Source organism: Falco biarmicus, chromosome 3 (genome assembly GCF_023638135.1).
Source record: "Falco biarmicus isolate bFalBia1 chromosome 3, bFalBia1.pri, whole genome shotgun sequence".
Classification (NCBI taxonomy): Eukaryota; Metazoa; Chordata; class Aves; order Falconiformes; family Falconidae; genus Falco; species Falco biarmicus.
In genome coordinates, this window is record NC_079290.1 from 91421220 (window position 1) to 91439629 (window position 18410).

General features: G+C 41.9%; 1 protein-coding gene across 2 annotated transcripts in view; it reads left to right on the plus strand.

Annotated features, from left to right (window-relative positions):
• Positions 1-18410, plus strand: part of GMDS (GDP-mannose 4,6-dehydratase) — a 426920-nt gene that overhangs the window by 65968 nt on the left and 342542 nt on the right. For both annotated transcript variants that reach the window (XM_056331388.1, XM_056331389.1), the window contains 3 exons: positions 2373-2417; positions 6068-6155; positions 10687-10796. In XM_056331388.1, coding sequence (XP_056187363.1) covers positions 2373-2417; positions 6068-6155; positions 10687-10796 — 243 coding nt within the window. The remainder of the gene's footprint in view (positions 1-2372; positions 2418-6067; positions 6156-10686; positions 10797-18410) is intronic.

Genomic DNA, 18410 nt, shown 5'->3' on the forward strand with positions numbered 1-18410 from the left:
GGTACTTTACATTAGCAAAAGCTCGCTCTCAAATGTGCCAACACTTTTAAAGTAGAATAGCGTATTGCCCAGTGCAGAGAGCATAGTAACCAAGCACTCTCATGTACAGACTGTTTTTTTCGCCTTGCTTTTGTGGTTGACTTAGAGGGAGTGGCGTACCTGTATAGTACCGCAATGATCAGACTGGACGCTGGGTATACTAATGCTTTGCTGATTGCATGTGCTCACCGCCACCTAAGCTGGTATTGGCTTTTTTCAGTATTGAAGAGGATATGATTTAGACCTATAGTCTTGGGGTAAAACATTCAGTAAAATAGGGTCAAGGTGACTATAAGACTTGCTTACAAAAGGGAAGACCTTGCCCCCCAGTCCCTAACTTCATGGACTGACCCAAGTCATGCATTTCATGCTGGTCCATGACTACTCAGATCAAAACCAGGAATGGATATGGTTGGCAGTGTGTGGCTCAAATAAAGCAAAATCTGCCAACCCTAACAAAAATTGAAATTTGTTGCTAAACGCCTAGCTCCTGTATTATTCCTTTCCTGATTTAGTGATTCCTGAATCTTCAAAGCTCTGATTGTAGTATAAATGGAAATCAATAGCTTTGAGAATAGAATATCTGTGAATAATGCAGTCTCCTATCGATAAAGGCTTAAATCACTTATAGAGCGTGCTTAATATTTGCTCCTTGACCTCATTAGGAAAAGATGGAAACCATACTATCCTTACAAGGTGCACATTCTTTGACACTTTGATCGCTGTTCTGATTGCTGTTTGCATTGACAGCTGCTGTACTGAAAAGAAAAGGAAGGGAAACGTGAAACTTGGGGGCTGTGTGTGATATGGTATCACAGTGCAGGACAGCATGAACCTGCACTGTGTGCAGTTACCAGACAGTACATCAGCTGTGCTGTGCTAGAGGCAGAAACCAGTAGCTTTCACACTTGCTGCCTGTTTCCCACTCATTGTAAAGCCCAGCCCTATCACTTGATAGACCTGGAAAGGAAACGCAGAGGAAGTGAGTGCCACTGCTGGTGCAAAATGTTCCAGGGTGACTGGAAAGTTTGAGCAATGGCCTGGGTGAGAAGAACAAGACCTTATTGACAGGGTTCAATCCTAGTCAAGTCTGTTTCCCATCAACTTCCTAAGTAATCACAGCCCTTCTTTTTTCATCTCCTTTGCACTTTCTGGGTCTCCCACTGTCACCTTCTTATTTATATATTTATATATTTATTTTAGTGGACTGAGCGACCAAGGAGAATCAGGTACCAAAGAGATGTCAGTTTAGTTTTGCACTTCGGTGTCTCTGGCCGTGATCATGGCAGAGCAGATCCCCATAGTAGAGTTTAAGCGTGTAAGTATAGGTGGCATCTTATGTTTTAGTGGTCTTTACATGGCAAGTCAGTTGACTCTGGGGGAATACTCTCACACATTAAAGGAACAAGTTCAAAAAGTCAGTGAAAAGATGCAGATTCTTTGGGCATGGATAATATTTACAGAATTGGTTCGCGAGCACTCTTCTGGAGGGGTAAGCTTTGCTGGGTTTGTGATGGTGCATACACATTTATAAGGATAATACAACTTATTGTGTTTGGTAATCCTGGCAATAATGATGCCAGGAAAATAATCTTATTTCAGGAAAACATGTGCTAGCATGTGTTTTGAAGTATTTGCTTTCTGGGAGTTTAAGTTTGACAAGGATTTAAAAGCAAGAAAAGAGAGAAAAAAAAAAACACAACCCCAAAACCCAAACCAAAACAACACAAACTCTCAACCCTCAATGATATATAAAATGTGAAAATGGCTTGTATTCTGTAGTATAAATATGGGGTGTGCTACGGATGTTTTTGAAAACTCAGTTGGTTAGGCAAGCAGAATTATTGCTGCCCACAGAAGGCTTGTGGAAGAAGCGTGTGTGCAAGGGAGACACGAGTGTGACACAGTGCTTACAGAGGCATGTCAGTTTGCAGAGTATGCCAAGCTTGCACCAATTTTTCAAGCATGTTTTTCCTTCCTTGTCTCCAAAATGGTTCGAATACAATAACTGTGGTTAGGATATTTTGGAAAGATGTCCCCAGGCGCTTCATAATGAAGCTTGGGAAGAGATTCAAGAGAGAGTAGTTCTCAACCAGTATTTGTAAGCAAGTTATCTTAAAATATACTGCTTCTTAATCTAAAATTATCTAAAAGGAGTCTGTTGTATTTTTGGGTCAGTGTATAAATCTGGAGAAATCAAAGTATATGCTTGTTAACCCGGTCGATTCATTGCATATTTCTTTTTTTTCCATTTTTTGAGACCTCAACCAGTCCCAATCTCCCTGGCCCATTCACTGTGTTTCTAACATTTTCCTATATTTTACTCTTCCCAGGATGGATCGTACTTGGCTGAGTTCCTGCTGGAAAAAGGCTACGAGGTGAGTGACTCGGTGACCGGCTGTGGGCTGATGGAGTCGTTTGGATGCTGCAGCTCCAGCTTCCTCTGCTTCTGTCCTTCTCTGTGTATGTTTTCCACTCCAACCCTAGATAACAAATCAAAACTCCGGAGAGGAATGTGCAACATGGCCTGTAATCATGCCAGCTTATTGTACTATTTATCATCTAACGTCCACTGGTGGATTCCCTCTTCTCCTCAGGGTATAGCTGCTTTGCATGTTTCCCGCCAACTCAGATAAGCAGCGACCTGTGTGAGCCAAAACTGTAAGGAATTAGGGAATAATTTATGATGCAATGTACCACATAAAGCAATAAGAATCTCTTGTTTGTTCTGTGTGTCGTTCCCCCCCCCCCCCCCCCCCCCCAGCTGAAGGTCCTTCTATTTTGGCAGTTATACTCCAGCAATGAAAACCTTGCATTTTGCTTTCTCTGTTTAAAAAGCAAAAAAACCCACCCCAAAACCCAAAAATATACTTTGGTAGTGTTATTTTCCACCCTTTCTCTTGGATTAATTATATTCTTGCTTAGCACATGATTTTCATTTATTTTTTCCTTAAAATAAAGGAAGCTTGATTCCTTCTCAATGCATAATTTTCCCTGGCAAAATAGTCTTTTTTTGTGGCCCACCAAAGAAGCAATCACATTTTTATGGTATGATTTGATAGTTTTGAACTGTTGTGGGCATATATGTGAGAATGTTGGCCTTCTCAGTCATGAAAGAGGCTTCCAAAATGTGTGATAATGGAAGGAAAGGGGTGGTCAAATTAATCTTGCCACAATGTATTATTTCTGGGGGTTTAGTAAAAGTTAATGCTCATTCTAAGTTTGGATTTTATTTATTCTGTCTTAATACTGCTTCATAGCTCAGAAGTCTCTTCTTAGTCTCTGCTTGCCATGCTTTTGCATGTGGCCAATCTTGCCTTGCTTATACCATCCTTTTGCTCGCTTGGTTGATTGATCTGCTTGTTTGTGGTTGGTTTTCAGTGTTGTAAATCGGTTATTTTTACTATTTCTCCATTCCATTTGGGGAAGAGAGATATCGTTGTGGTTGCTTCTGCTACTTTAAAGGCAAAAGCACACACTCATTCCTAGTCTACAAAGGAATTAGGAACTGCTAACTGCAATTAAAACAAAACATAACCCTTTCCACAATGGAAAGGTTACAATAATTGGGTAAAGGGTTTTTTTCTTCTGTTCCTCAAATCTCCATCTATTTGTTGGAATTCTTTCCTGTGTTCCCAGTTAGGGACCTCTGTTCCTGAATAACTGAACACAAGAGTAGACTTGATAATGTACTGCCTCCCTAACTGAGATGGTTCATTTAAGTTTTTTTAAATTTCAGTCTATTTAAAGAACAAGCCCTGTTGAGAAAAATTCACTGATCTTACATACTTAACTAGATTAACCAGTTTGCACACATTTTGGCTTGTCACAAAGTTTGCATTTCACCTGTCCCATGCAGACAAAGGTACCTTTCATCAGTTTTTTTACGGTAATATTGCTGTCATGGATTAAGCATTTGGCAGGTTTTCTTTCTCTTGTATGTGCATACCAGAAAAAGGAGTGGGAGGAAAAAAGAAAAAAACAAAACTGGGTTTATATGTTTTCTTGTTATTGCTGGATGCAGTAGGGTCTTGTTTGTCTGCTGAAACTTTTTGAAGTCCTGGGGTGATTGTGTTTAGTACATATCATTGGTCAAATGTTCGTATCCCAGTCATTCAGCTGACACACAGCTCTTGCAAGCACAATCTTTCATCAAGCTTTGAGCTAGCAATATTTGACTTTTTCGTCAATCATTTGCATTAACTTGAATTTCAGCATGATTCCATTTGGAGATAGATAATTGAGAGCTCAAGAAGTCTCTCATCAGGACTTTAAGCCGAAATATTTCATTTTGCTATGAGTTGTAGAGCACTTCAGTTACCTTCCTTTAAATAGTTTGATGCTTTAAAACTGTGAGGTCTGATTTTTTTACTCAACAAAAACAGATGTTCATTTGACTACTCAAAATAGTTCCAACATCTTTTGCAAAAGTGAAGTTTTTATGGAAGTGTCTTTTTCAAAGTGTTTCTCTGTAAACCTTATGTCCCTATAAATTTTTAACACATTCTATAAATAATTATTTCGATGAGGCTTTCAACTACATAAATTTGAAAATTAATCTGCATAAATTCATTATTTGATGGGAATTACATTTGCAGGACCATGTTTCTTAGTTCCCCATTGATCCTCAAAATGAAAATATTTTACTCAGTAGTGGGAAGTTTAGCATTTGAATTGTAGAACAAGGTACGTTGTGAGCCTGTGGTGTGGCTGGGCACACAAGAGATTTTGTGCAAGGAAACTGGCATCATAAATGTGACTTGTAAGTTGTAAACACAAAGCTATTCAGCTGTTGTTAGAGAACCTACCAGCAAAATGTCATTCTTAATGCAGCAACTGGTCTCACTGTGGTTGTGCGTATCTTTTTTCTCAGTTAAGTTTGAGACTTAAGATGGTGTTTTCTGTGTCAGTGACTGCAGTTTGTGTTATGTGTAAAACAAAAATCCCCAAACAAAACCAAACTAAGACCCAAAACTGCCTGTTCTTGCTAGTATATTCTCACAGGTACAAGTTAACATGAAGCGAGAGAGTGATGACCCAACCCAACCAAGTGTAGGATGCATCGAAGTGTAAGAGATAACTTTCAGAAATAAAGGGCAGGGAAGAGTGGAGGACAGTTGGGTGCAGAAGCTTGATTTCACTTGTGCAAGGACAACTTCTGCAGCTGGTAACCTAAACTAATGTGAATTTTGGCAGCAGGCATTTGACTGTCTTACATAAGGAGGAAACAGGATCAGTGTTCAAACAATTTCTCTAATGTTAGACACAAATGGGCTTTTCTTTAATGTTAGTCAGAACCAGTGTTGTGTTTTTTTTCACCAACTTATTTATCATGGCTAGTTAAAGGAAATTCCCAACCTGTGTTTCAGCCTTAGGCTTGCCTGTGTGTCTCATAACCCACTGGAGAACACTGACTCATGAGGTCCACAAAACAGCACTGCCTGTTCTGGCTGTTCCTCCAACACCCCAGAAAGTGAATAACAGCTGTTTTCTAAAAATGTATTTGGGTCTTGCAGCTGCCGCCCCCTCTTTCCTCTTGTGTTCCTTTTCCTCTCTCTGCTCTCTCTCTCCTCTCCCTAGTCCCATCTCCTGCTGCTGCTTTTTCCATGCCCAACATCTCAGGTTCCAGAGAGACTTCTCTGCAGCCAGGGAGAAGTGGTTATCTTGAGATTCATATATTGCTTCTTCAACTCCAGTAATGCTGGCAAGTCTCACTCACTGGGAGATGGTGCTCTAGGGCAATTCAGTGTGATTTCTGTACTGTGTGTGATGCTGGGGCTGCTAGTGGTGTCAACAAGGGAGAATGTGAAACCACTCATGGGTACTAAAATAAACATAACTGCATCAGAGCTCATCTCCAAGAGTTTTGTTATGATTTGGTTAACCGTCTGCCTTTAGGAGTAGCGGCGATCTCTGATTACCTGGTATAAGGGTTGGGCCCACGTATATGAAAAGAGTGATGGTGATGAACACTTCCCTCTTAATGTTTACCACTTTCCTCTTGTATTTTTCCTTGTTCAATTCCCAGGTACATGGCATCGTTCGTCGGTCTAGTTCTTTTAATACAGGCCGGATTGAACATCTCTATAAGAACCCACAGGCTCACACTGAAGGAAGTAAGACTCTGGTTTTATATTTAAAGTTGTGTTGGTTTTTTTTGTCTGTATTGTGTGCTTGGTGGAGAAAGGTCCCCAGGAGCAGTAAGGGAATCCCAGTTTTCTCTGTCTAAATGTTATTAATGAGTAGCAATTTTCAAGCTGTGCTTGACTTTGTATTGGTTATTTAAATCAACCCCCCTTGATAGCTAAGCTTCCCTTTTCCCTGCTTGTCGTAGCTAGTTGCTCTGTCTCAAAAAGAAAAGAGACTGTTTTTCTCTGATGAAAATGTGACAAAGTATAGATATTGTGTGTGAGTTACCAAGAGGGAAAAATGAGGGGCCCAGGAAGGCACTTTCTGCTGTGTAGAGGTGCTGACCCAGTTCACGCATAGCTAGGCTGTAGCAATTGGAAAATGGCTGGGCTTGCAAAAAGCTATGTGTGGTTGAAAACACAAAGATACTGGACTAGTAAGTATTTATTTTTTTTTGAGGCGGTTATCTTAAGCATTCCACTTCTGTTCTCTCGTGAGCTGTTCAGTGCCTGATGGAGGTGAAAGTTTGGGGACAGTCTGTGTGACAGCATGAATGAAACATGATCAATTCTTACTGATGACAAGAAGAATGAATCTTTGGACCTTCTGAATTTCTGCACCCAAGGAAATGATTACCTGTTCCCTGAAGGAAAGGCATTGCTTTTTGCAATTTGCTGACAACTTACTGCATTCTGTTACCAATGATAATTTGGAAAGCTGCAATCGTTACCTTCAGCGTACACTTTGCAAAAATCGAGTATTTTACCTTAAAGAAGGTTAACTGGTCACTTAATGAGAAGAAACTCAAATGTTAGATGGCTCCAGTTCTGCAGAAGGATTGAGTGTTTTAACAAGCATACACTTCTTACGCTATGCATATTTTGTAGAGTTGTGCAGACTGATACTGTCCTAAATAGTCCGATTTAAGGTACTGTTATGGTAAATATCTCCATGCTGTAAATAAATCTCATGTCTTTTGAAGTCTGCTTCCCACCACAGTTAAACAGAGCCTGATTTTATTGAATTGTGATATGTAATGCAAATTTTAGATTTCGCTTGACCTTTGCTTGTAATTTTTTAAAAAATACTTAATTTCTGACATGGCTTCAGTGGTATTTGCTGTGAATAGTTGCTACTTACTGTACATTGCTCCTTAAAACATCTGATTGACAAAGGGGTAAAATTGAATAAAATATCTTCATGAGGGATACTGAAACCTGTGCTTCCGTCAAGGACAATGTAAGAACTGTGTTTCCCATGACTTAAATTCATGGCTCATGAGCTAAAATGAAGCAAAAGAAATGAAACGGGAACCAATGCATTGTGAGGACCATCTTGTGAATATGGAAAGTGATTTGAGAAGACAATGTAGATGGTGATAAATATGTATATGAACATTTAAGGAAAGGGATGGAAGAAAGGAAAAAGAAAGCAAACCTTAAATGTTTTTCCCCACTTCTTATCTCATTTTCCTTTAACTGAGGAATGCAGCCATATGAATGGGAGGAGGAGGAATTGGACTTGGAATCTCAGGAAAGGCTGCTCCATGGAAACTGTTTGGAAACAATGGGTTTCCAGGCAGTACTGGAGGAAGCAAAGAAGCAATAGTGGCTGATGAGAGCAAACCTTAATTTTGTCTTTTCCCTATGTTCTTCCCATGAGGAATTGATTACACATTGCAAGATGATGATCTTCATTGACGGTCAACCTCTTAATGAAAAAAAAAAAAAGTGTAGAGGAAGCAAGAAGGAAAATAAGGTGTTTCCTGAAGCAAGCCCTCCAGCTATTGCTTGCTAAGAAGGTTTTTAGATTGGATAACATGTCAAAACTTCTGAGTTTTAGTAATCTGATCTGTGTTTATAAATCTTTGTACCAAATAAACCCCGTTTCTAGTAAGTGCTTCCACTTAACATATTACTCTTTGAAAGACCTCTTTTTCATGGGTCAGAAAATGAACAAAGCCTCATGCCCTGCTCCCCTTCAAAAAAGCCATTTGGACAAGAAGCTTTGAAGACTTGATGGTAGACCAAAATGGACATTCCCCTGTCAGAGCTTTAAACTTAAGGTAATTGTGAGAGGGTACCTCTGATGCTCAGCTCAGTCCAGCTGGCATCCCACCTTCCCCTGGGGGAAGCTCTGAGGCTGCTCTCTGGCCAAGGCATGGTGGGAGAACTGGATGTCTTTGGTGTAGGAAGAGGGAGCCTGTCTGTGGCACCTCTTACCTGCTGAGCTGCTGCTGGAGAGGAAGCAGTTGCTCTTTCAAACCCTAAGGCTCCTACAGAGCTGCTGCTGCTCCCTGGCCCGTCTCTTGTAACAGTGTCCTCTGCTTGTTCCTCTCTGAAAGGCTGGCTCAGTTGGCAGGGAGATTTCATTTAACTCTCAGCCAAAGTAAGCAGAGGAAGAAGAAAGGCCCCTGTTGCCTAGGGGAAGCGTTCTTTCTGGTGCAGAAAGGGTAGTGCATTTGGGTTCTTCCCTGATCCCACCAGTCCGCAGAGCTGGCAGTTACAACTTTTTTCAGGACATCAGAGAACTTGGTTAGGTGGTGCTTGCTCTTGGTCTCTTTTTAGTGTTGCAAGAAAAATGCAGCAGTTGTTGAGGTGGTCTGGACACCAATAGTTTTGAGAATTGCAAGTTAGCACCAATATCCAGATACATGCTATCCTACAACCATTTGGGATCTTGTGTATGCTGCGGTCAACAGGCAGAACTGGTTTCATGTATTGAATTTCATTTAGGAAGCAGGACAGCTGCATCCCATACAAGTGGAAACATGGTGTTCCAGCACAGCTTGTATAGAGCTGGTGGCAGGAATGAAGGCAGCCCACATCATGGATAATTAATAAGTATGTGCAAAAAGGGTCCATAACCTGCTTGCCAGCCTTCATACTTAATCACTGTTAGCTTTTTTTTTTTAAGAAAGTTGTATTATAATTCCCATACCTGTTAGCTATAGCTTCAGCTGGGTCTTGAAGTTTCTTCAGAACTGACCTTTTTGAGCAATGTGGATGGTAAAAGCACACCTCAAGACCATACTGTGACTTGATGGGTTGTATCACTTTATCAACCTGAAGTCTCAAGGACCTGTTAAATAGCAATTTGCAAAGCTGAACACCTGAAAACTGTGTGATCTCTTGCTTCCTTGCTGCCTTAAAATGTAAAAAAAAAAAATACTAAAAAACCACTAAAACATTTAAAAAAAAAATTAATTTCACATATCTCTACAGCATTTTAATAAAACCTAGTATGGATTCATATGGTAGTCTCTTGTAACAAACCTTGTATTTCTTGGTTTCAGAATTAAAAAAAAAAAAAAAAAGAAAAAATCAAGTTGATAAGATCTGTAGATGATACAGCCCCCCAAAAGTGGTGACCATTGTCAAATGGGAAGACTTCTAGACTGTACTGAAATAGGAATTCCTTCTTTTTCCTAAAGATAAGACACACAGGGCAATGTAAATAAATTTATTAAGGTCAAAACCATCAAATGAAACTAGATAAATATGGCAAGTAAATGTAAATGTCAATAGTTACAACAAGATTTTTTCTTTTTGTTGAATAAATACATGAATAGTAGTGTGATGCTATGATATATCCACCCCCACCCACCCCAATAAGAGGAAAATGAGACCTGTTTCATCAGAATAAATTTTACTTCTGGAATAACGTCTTGGCAGGTCAGGATGTAGGTCCAAGGACAAGTTGATAAGCCATTGCAAACCTGCTCTTTTGATTTTGACAGAAGTTGCTCTCATGCTCTTACCTACTTTTTCACACACAAATTAGAAAGTAACTCAGTCAGGAAAGGGTAAATAACAGCTCTTTGATGTATCTAACCGCCTTTGAGATTTTGGTGTGTAATACTATGAAGCATGTTTCATTGGCAGTTACCATGTCCTCTGAAATTCCTTTCAAGTGTGTATCTATCTTTTAAATGGAAAAAACAATAGTAATAAATGTAGTGGCTTGTACTGTAATGTTACCTGACTGTTCATCTTGTAGGTACCTTAAGCATTTTTGTTGTGTTGTGGAATTATTCACAATGAGGAATTTAAACATGTGCTGCATCTTGGGAAGGAGGAGAAAGCTATCGATGTATGCTTAAGTTGTTATTAAAAACCCTTGAATCAAAGGTTGGAAGCCTGAATTAAAATGATGGGGGGGTGTTGTTTGGGGTTTGGGGTTTTTTTGTGGCTGAAATTCTATATATGACATTGATCTAATTCAGGCAGCGTGGGTTAATGATGTGTAAACTATTAAACAAATTATATAAATGTTGCTAGGTAAATCAGATTATTGAGTAAAGAATATGAAATGGAATTCATTATACCTGCAAGGAAACATATTTTGTGCTTTTAAAGCAGGGAAGAAAACAAAGCAAAAACTTGTTCAGCCAGTGATCTCTTAACTTTTTCCAATAAATGTTTAGTTGGATTTTAAACCTGGGATAGGGTTTGGACCAAGAATCCCATATTGTTCTGGGACTAAAGTGTATTAACTCTGTGTTCTTAAACTCTGAAGACATGAAGCTGCATTATGGTGACCTCACGGACAGCACCTGCCTGGTGAAGATCATCAATGAAGTCAAACCCTCTGAGATATACAACCTGGGAGCTCAGAGCCACGTCAAGGTGAGTAGCTTCTGACGCTGAGAATTGTGAGTGTGTGTTGGTGGATGATATATTGCTTTGATTATCTTAGACTGCAGCATTTATAGTTATTTTAACAGCTGTTAACTCTGACAGGTAAAGGCTCTCTTAAATCAAGATAGTTGTGTTTCCTGCAGTGCGGAATTACTGTGTGTCTTGCTACTGAATATATATAAAGACATCAGAATAAGAGAGGTTAAATTGTCGTTATCAGCAAAATCCACAGGTTGAAAAATCTGATTTTTCTACCATATGAAACAACATTTGCTGTAGAGTTTGCTGCTGATCCGTCCTGTTGTTCGACCAAACAGTGCTTAGAACCACATTATTCCATCAGCATTAAAATTAATATACGTATGTATCTGAGTGTGTCACTTGTGGAGTAGCCTCGCCTATAAAAGTTTTCATGCAGGTGGTATTCTTTGAAAGATTGACCTACAAATAGAGAAAACAGCTTTGTTACTGCTTGCAGTATTATAATGTTTCTGGGATTTGGGTTGGAAAAAATCAAGTTACAGACACTGAAACAGAAAGGACTTGTTGAAGATGAGTAACTTGACCCTGGTAAGTACAGCTGCGTCATAAGGAAAGAAAATGGATGGTGGAGAGGTTAACTTTAATTTCCATTTAACGTACGTTAAGCTGCATTGCTCTATCATGGAATAGCTCAGTTTACTAACAAGTGACCTCTGCTTGCAACAACCTCATTCATACTTCACTTCATGATTACAAACTGAAACTGATGGCCAGGTAGCAAATTGTCATTGAAATAAATTGTCAGTCAGTCATGTCCTGTCCTTATTGCATGCAGTGTGAAAGTATTCTTAAGTGGTAATAGTCCCTGGTCTCTCTTCAAGTGAGAACTGAAGGAGCATTTAAGCCCCATGAAAATCAGTTTCCCTTTAGTTTTGTAAGCCAGCCTTCCTACAAAAAGCAATGTGTTGTTCCTATCACTCTGCAAGCCTTGAAACGCAGCAAGAGGAAACCAGTTATTGACAAGATGAACAGCAGAATATAGAGGGGAAATGAGAATAATTTTGCTTTTAAATTGCTTGCATGATTGAATTACTCAGTTTGCTCTGTGGTAAACATGAGTCTGGATGGGTTTATTAGCTCAGGTACAGCAGTACAAGAACAAGGCAACATGAGTCCAAGGACAACTGTGGTCAGAAGGCAATTTAACTGCTGCTCTGCAGAGTGAAACCTGAGCCAGCAAACCTTGCTGGGTATTTGCAGTCTACAGCTAGATGTTCCAGCATTTTTCTTCTTGAACTAGTGCATTGGATAACAATCTCCATGGAAATTACTAGTGTCCCTTTGGTGATGTTAGCATGGTACTAATATTCTAGTCCCCAGCTGTCTCCACGTGGCTGGTGGTAGTAGAACTTGGCTACCTGTTAGGGATGAATGTCTTCACTGTAGACCCGAACAGCTCTTACCGTTAAACTATGGGTATATAAATGAACTGGTTTTGCCTGTGTGCATCGTGTTTGGGGAAGGAGGGAAAAGAACTTCTAATCTTAGCTTGCTTCACATTCTGGTGACTTTGAACCAGTGACGTCTTCAGTATTTTTTGGTGGTGTTTATGTTGGCTTGTGTTTATGCAGAATAAAGTTTTCTATCACTCTCACTTCCAGTTAGTTTATGTGAGCCATGCTGAAATGAAGGAAAATAAAATAATAGGAAGTTGGTCTGGTTTCCTGTAGGAAACCAATGAAGATGAAATTGGTTCTTGGAATGAACCCACAGTAGTCTGGGAAATACTGTCAGAGAAGACATTTTTCTGAATCATAAATAGTGAGGACTGTGACTCATAAAGGAGGTCACTGGGAGGCTGATCTGATCTTGTTCATGGAAGAAAGTGAGAGAAGACTGAAACTTGCTCCTTATTAAAACCAGTAAACTTAACAGAATGATCAGTAGGAACAAACTATCCAGTGTGCATTCCTGTCTGTTTTGGTGAGAAATGGGGATTAGCTCTCTGCACTGTAGCTTCTCCATTGGATGTTCAGAAAACAGTAGCACATTCATTTCATAGTTACTGAGTAAATAGTTTAGCCTCATTTATTTTTTTTCCTATCTAGTCTTTATATGCCCTGCTGCTTTGGCTTTTGGTGCCTTGGGAATCTGGTGTGCTGACCATGATTTGTTTTCATTTAGTTAGGTTTTGTGGGAATGTTTACAATATATTGATTCTCAATAATAATTATTGCTGTGTGTAGGTAGCATGCACATGCCTTAATCTAAATTCTGTTGTCTGTTGAATGTCTTGAAAATGAGTTATCTAAATGCTAGGTTAGCCAAAATGATACATCTCTTCTTGCATAGTATTTCAGTAGATGCACACATCTAGATAGATATGAACTTTTAACTTTTTTCTGAAGGACAAGTGATCTCATCAGTATTCGATTGTGCTGTAAGATTTTTTGGTTTTAGTTGTGTTGAACTGGTGAAGCTGGTAAATGTTTTCTTTTTTACAAATTTCTGAAGCAAAAATGCAGTGTAACCTTACTAAAAGATCTCTTGCTTTGAGCAGTTGAAACTTGTTGCGCTGAGCAGTTAAGCATAAGACTGAAGAAATGGCTCTGGTTTTATGGCTGTTGCTGTCCTAGTAGTCATGAATTAAACAGTCTAGTTCAATTTGGCTATAGTGCAGATAGCCACAATTGCTCGGTTTACTTCTTCAAATTCTGTAGGGTAGTGGAAGGTTATTTTACCTATTTCTGGCATTTATTGCCAGAAATTTTATAGCAAATGTGTTTTATGAGATACAAAAATAACGGGTTGACTTTTCTGTGATATATGTTCCTTACATATGCAACATGGACAGATGATTGAAGAGTAAAACCCTACTTGCATGTAATCACATTTTTAAAAGCCAGTAAATGCTCAGTTTGGGTTTGGTTTTTTGTTTTGTTTTGTTTTTTTTTACCTTGCATGATGCATACAGGGGGTTTTGTTCTTTAGTTTTGGGGATATTAAGGTTCTATTTAGTTTTAAGTCGTTGCAGACACCTGGGTGCTTGGAGTCATACAGGAATTAATTTTAAGAAGCAAACCCTCCCACTGTTAGCTGACAGGTGAAATGGAAAAATCAAAGGGATTTTAGCATATAATCCCTCCCTTGAGTAAGGATGTCTTTACACTTTTCTATTGAGTTCAGCTTTATCTTTTTCATTTTTCCTTCTATATTTTTGTGCTCTCCAAAGAGAAGGTCCTCAGCCTTGGGAGGCCTTTAGTCTCCTCTTTCCCCATGCTGGCAAAATGAAAGAACTTATCATTTCTGATTATTTTGTGGTTTTATCTGTGTCAAATGCTAACCCCTAATTGCTGTGATCCACACATGTTATGAACTAGTAATTGAATTCATCCCTATGCCTGATAATAGGGCTGTGTCTGGTTTTATGCGGCATAGAGAGTGAAGTGACAGTAGGGAAGATGAAGAAATAAAAGAAATAGCAAGGTCTTTGGAGCCCATGGAGGAAAATTCCAACTTACGTAAAAATCTGTGCTCACTTGTGTGTCTGCTGCATCCCGAAGTTATAGCTTGCATGCTGGGTGGTGGGAAAGTGAGAGTCTGCAGGGAGGGGAAACCTGAAGTACACAAGCAAAATTTTATGTCTCATAATTTTACAGACTCACAGAATGGTTGAAAGTTGGAAGGGACCTCTGGAGACTGTCTAGCCCAACTCCCTTACTCAAGCAGAGTCAGCTAGAGCAGGTTGCAAAGGACCTTGTCCAGTCAGGTTTTAAGTAGGATGGAGACTCCACAACTTCCCTGAGCAACCTGTTCCCTCATCTGTGTAGTTCCATCACGCTCACAGTAAAAAAACCACCACCCACCACCACAGACTTCTTCCTATTTTTAAATGGCATTTCCTGGTTTTCAGTTTGTTCCTATTGCTTCACCTCCTGTCACTGGATACCACTGAGAAGAGTCTGCCCCAGTCATCTTTACTCTTCCCACCATGCATCAGGTCATGTCAGATGCCGCTCCGAGCCTTCTTCAGGCTAAACAAACCCAGCTCTCTCAGCCTCTCCTCGTATGACAGATGCTCCAATCCTTTGGCCCTTTGTCGCCCTTTGCAGGCCCATTATACCTGTACTGGGAGCCCAGAATTCACAGTGGTCTCACTGTTCAGCACTGTAGAGGCAAAAGATCACTCCCTTTGACCTTCTGGTGACTCATGCTAATGCAGCTGAAGATGCTGTTGGCTGCCTTTACCGGCTCATGGTCAACTTGGTGTCCAGAAGGACCCCCAGGCTCTTTTCTGCCAAGCTTCTTCCCAACTGGTCAGCCCCCTGCATGTACTGGTGTCATGGGATCATTCTCGTTCCTTTGGATTTGCAGGACTTTGCACTACGATTTGGTGAACTTCATGAAAATCACTTCTACTCATTTCTCCAGCCTAGCAAGGTCCCTATGAAGGGCAGTGTACCCATCTGGCATTATCAAACGCTCCTCCCGATTTTGTTTCATTTGCATATTTGCTAGGGATGCGCTCTGTCCTATTAAGGTCATTGTATACTCCTGGGGTACACAAGTAGCGACTGGACTCCAGCTGGACTTTGAGCCACTGATCACAACACTGAGCACAGCAGTTCAGCCAGTTTTCAGTCCATCTCACCATCCACTTATCTAGCCTACTCTTCCTTCATGCACCAGCCCAGTCATCTTATTGTAGGAGTCTATCAGGTTGGTCAAACATGATTTTACCTTCATAATTCTATGTTTGACTTCTCCTGGTCACTTTCTTGTCCTTCATATGTTTGGAAATGGTTTCCCAGATCAGTTGCCCCCAGGGATCAAGGTGAGGATGACCACCCTATAGTTTCCTCAATCCTCCTTCATGAAGATAGCGGTGAGGTGTCCTTCCTTCTAGTTGTCAGGAACCTTCCCTGGTTGCCGTGACCTTTCTAGCGTGGTTTTGCAGTGGCATCAGCTAGTTCCTTCAGCACTCATGGATGCATCCCACCAGGTGTTACGGCATGGGTCTAGTGTGTATAAATGTTCCCCTAAACATCATCTACCACGGGTAAGCTTTCATTGCTCCAGACTTTCTTATGGGTCTTGGGGACCTCTTGATTTCTTAACATCAGCCTTGCTAGTGAAGAGGATGTGGGGTATTTCAGCCTTTTCAGTGTCCTTTGTCACCGGGTTGGTTGTCCTGTTCAGCAGCAGGCCCATGTTTTCACTGATTGCCTTTTTGCTGCTGACTGACCTGTAGAAACTCTTCTTGCTGGGCCCAAATCCATATGGGCTTTGGTTTTCCTACATCTATACCTGTCTACATGAACAGTGTCTTTGTATTCCTCCTGTGCTGTCTGTCCATACTTACACCTCTTCCATATTCCCTTTTTATGTTTGGGTCAGGAGCTTCTTATTCATCATGGAGGCCTCCTGCCACTTTTGCTTGATTTCCTACTTGTCAGAATGGACCATTCTTAAGCTTGGAGGAGATCTTTAATAGTCAGATGGCTCTTGTGGACTCGTCTCCAGGGCTGTTTCCCATGGTACTCTACCAAGGAGATCCCTGAATAGGCACAAGTTTGTTCTCTTAAAGTTCAGATTTGTGATCCTGCTTTTTTTGGCTTGTTCCTGTCTCTCAGGATCCTGTACTCTACCATCTCATGATCAGTGCAGCTAAGGCTGCCCTGACTAGTTCTTCCTGAACTACTAAGAATTGGGTGTTCTTCCTGAACTGGTGTAAGAATTGGGTGTTTATAGCATTTCTTCTTGTGAGCTGTTCACTCACCCGCTGCAGGAGGTTGTCAATACACTCCAGAAACCTCCTGGATTGCATGTGCCCTGCTGTGTTGTCTCTACAGCAGGTATCAGGATGGTGAAAGTGTCTCATGAGGACCAGGATCTATGAATGTGAGGCTTCTTCTCATTATCTGAAGAAAGCCTCATCTCGTACTGCATGTTGTAAAGCCTGTTTACATCCCTGGAGTCCAGGTCTGAGGAATGTGAACCCTATGGGTAACAGGTCTTCCCTTTCATTTTGCACCACTGCCTTTTATGAGGTGCTTCTTCCTGCAGTTGGAACTGTGATTGTGAACAACTGCTGCAGGGAGATGATGCTTTATGTTGAGGAAGGCAGTGTTTTGGGCATAGCGTGAAAACTGGCATCCTTTTATTTAGGACACAAGTGAATCAAATCACTGAAAAATACCTATTGCTGACTTTCTCCTGCAGGTTTTATCAGTGATGTTACAGGGGCAGTCCCCTTCCCTCATCCCCTTTCTATCTATGCAGTTAGTGTAATTGAAAGTCAGCTATGAGGAAGTCCTTGTATGGAAGGATGGCATCGCTCTGAGGCAGTCTCACGTGAAGAAGGTCCTTCCACTACATGTATCCAGTGAGCAGTGGGTACTTAGCTCTAAAGAAAGTCAAGGCATGAGTTTAAATAACTTAGCCCAGAAGTAAGTTGGAACTGAGAACTGAAGTCTCTTGGTCCAAGTCTCATCTCTAAGCACATGGAGGAAAAGAAGGTTATCAGGAGCAGTCGACATGGGTTCACCAAGGGGAAATCATGCTTGACCAACCTGACAGCCTTCTGTGATGGAATGACTGGCTGGGTAGGTGAGGGGAGAGCGGTGGATGTTGCCTACCTTGACCCCAGCAAGGCTTTTGATGCTGTCTCCTGCACCTCCCTCACAGGTGGGCGCAGGCAGTGTGGGTTAGCTGAGGGACAGCGAGGTGGGCTGAGAACTGGCGGAATGGCGGAGCTCAGGGGGCTGTGCTCAGCAGTGCAGAGCCTGGCTGGAGGCCTGCAGCTCGCGGTGCTCCGCAGGGGTCACTGCTGGGTCCGGTCCTGTCCAACTGACTCATCAGTGACCTGGACGAAGGGGCAGAAGCGCCCTCAGCAAGTCGCTGACGATACAGAGCTGGGAGGAGCGGCTGATCCACCCGAAGGCTGCGCTGCCATTCAGCGAGGCCTGGGCAGGCCGGAGAGCTGGCGGAGAGGGACCTCATGGGGTTCAGCAAAGGCCCGTGCAGGGTCCTGCCCTGGGGAGGGACAGCCCCGCGCACCAGCACGGGCTGGGGCTGAGGGCTGGGAGGCAGCTCTGCGGGGAAGGGCCTGGCAGTGCTGGTGGGCAGCCAGTTGCCCGTGGGCCAGCAGTGTGCCCTGGTGGCCAAGAAGGCCCACGGGACCCTGGGGTGCGTGAGGAGGAGCGTGGCCAGCAGGTCGAGGGAGGTGATCCTGCCCCTCTGCTCGGCCCTGCTGAGGCCGCACCTGGAGTGCTGGGTCTAGTGCTGGGCTCCCCAGCTCAGGGGAGACTGGGAACTGCTGGGGAGGGGCCAGCGGAGGGCCATGGCGATGGTGAGGGGGCTGGAGCACCTCCCTGGTGAGGAAAGGCTGGGAGAGCTGGGCCTGTTCAGCCTGGAGAAGAGAAGCCTGAGAGGGGACCTTATCAAGGTCTGCAAATACCTCAAGGGCGAGTGCCCAGAGGCCGGGGCCAGGCTCCTTTCAGTGGTGCCCAGCAACAGGGCAAGGGGCAATGGGCGCAAACGGAAACACAAGAAGTTCCTTCTGAATGTAAGGAAAAACTTCTGTACCTTGAGAGTGACAGCACTGGCACAGGCTGCCCA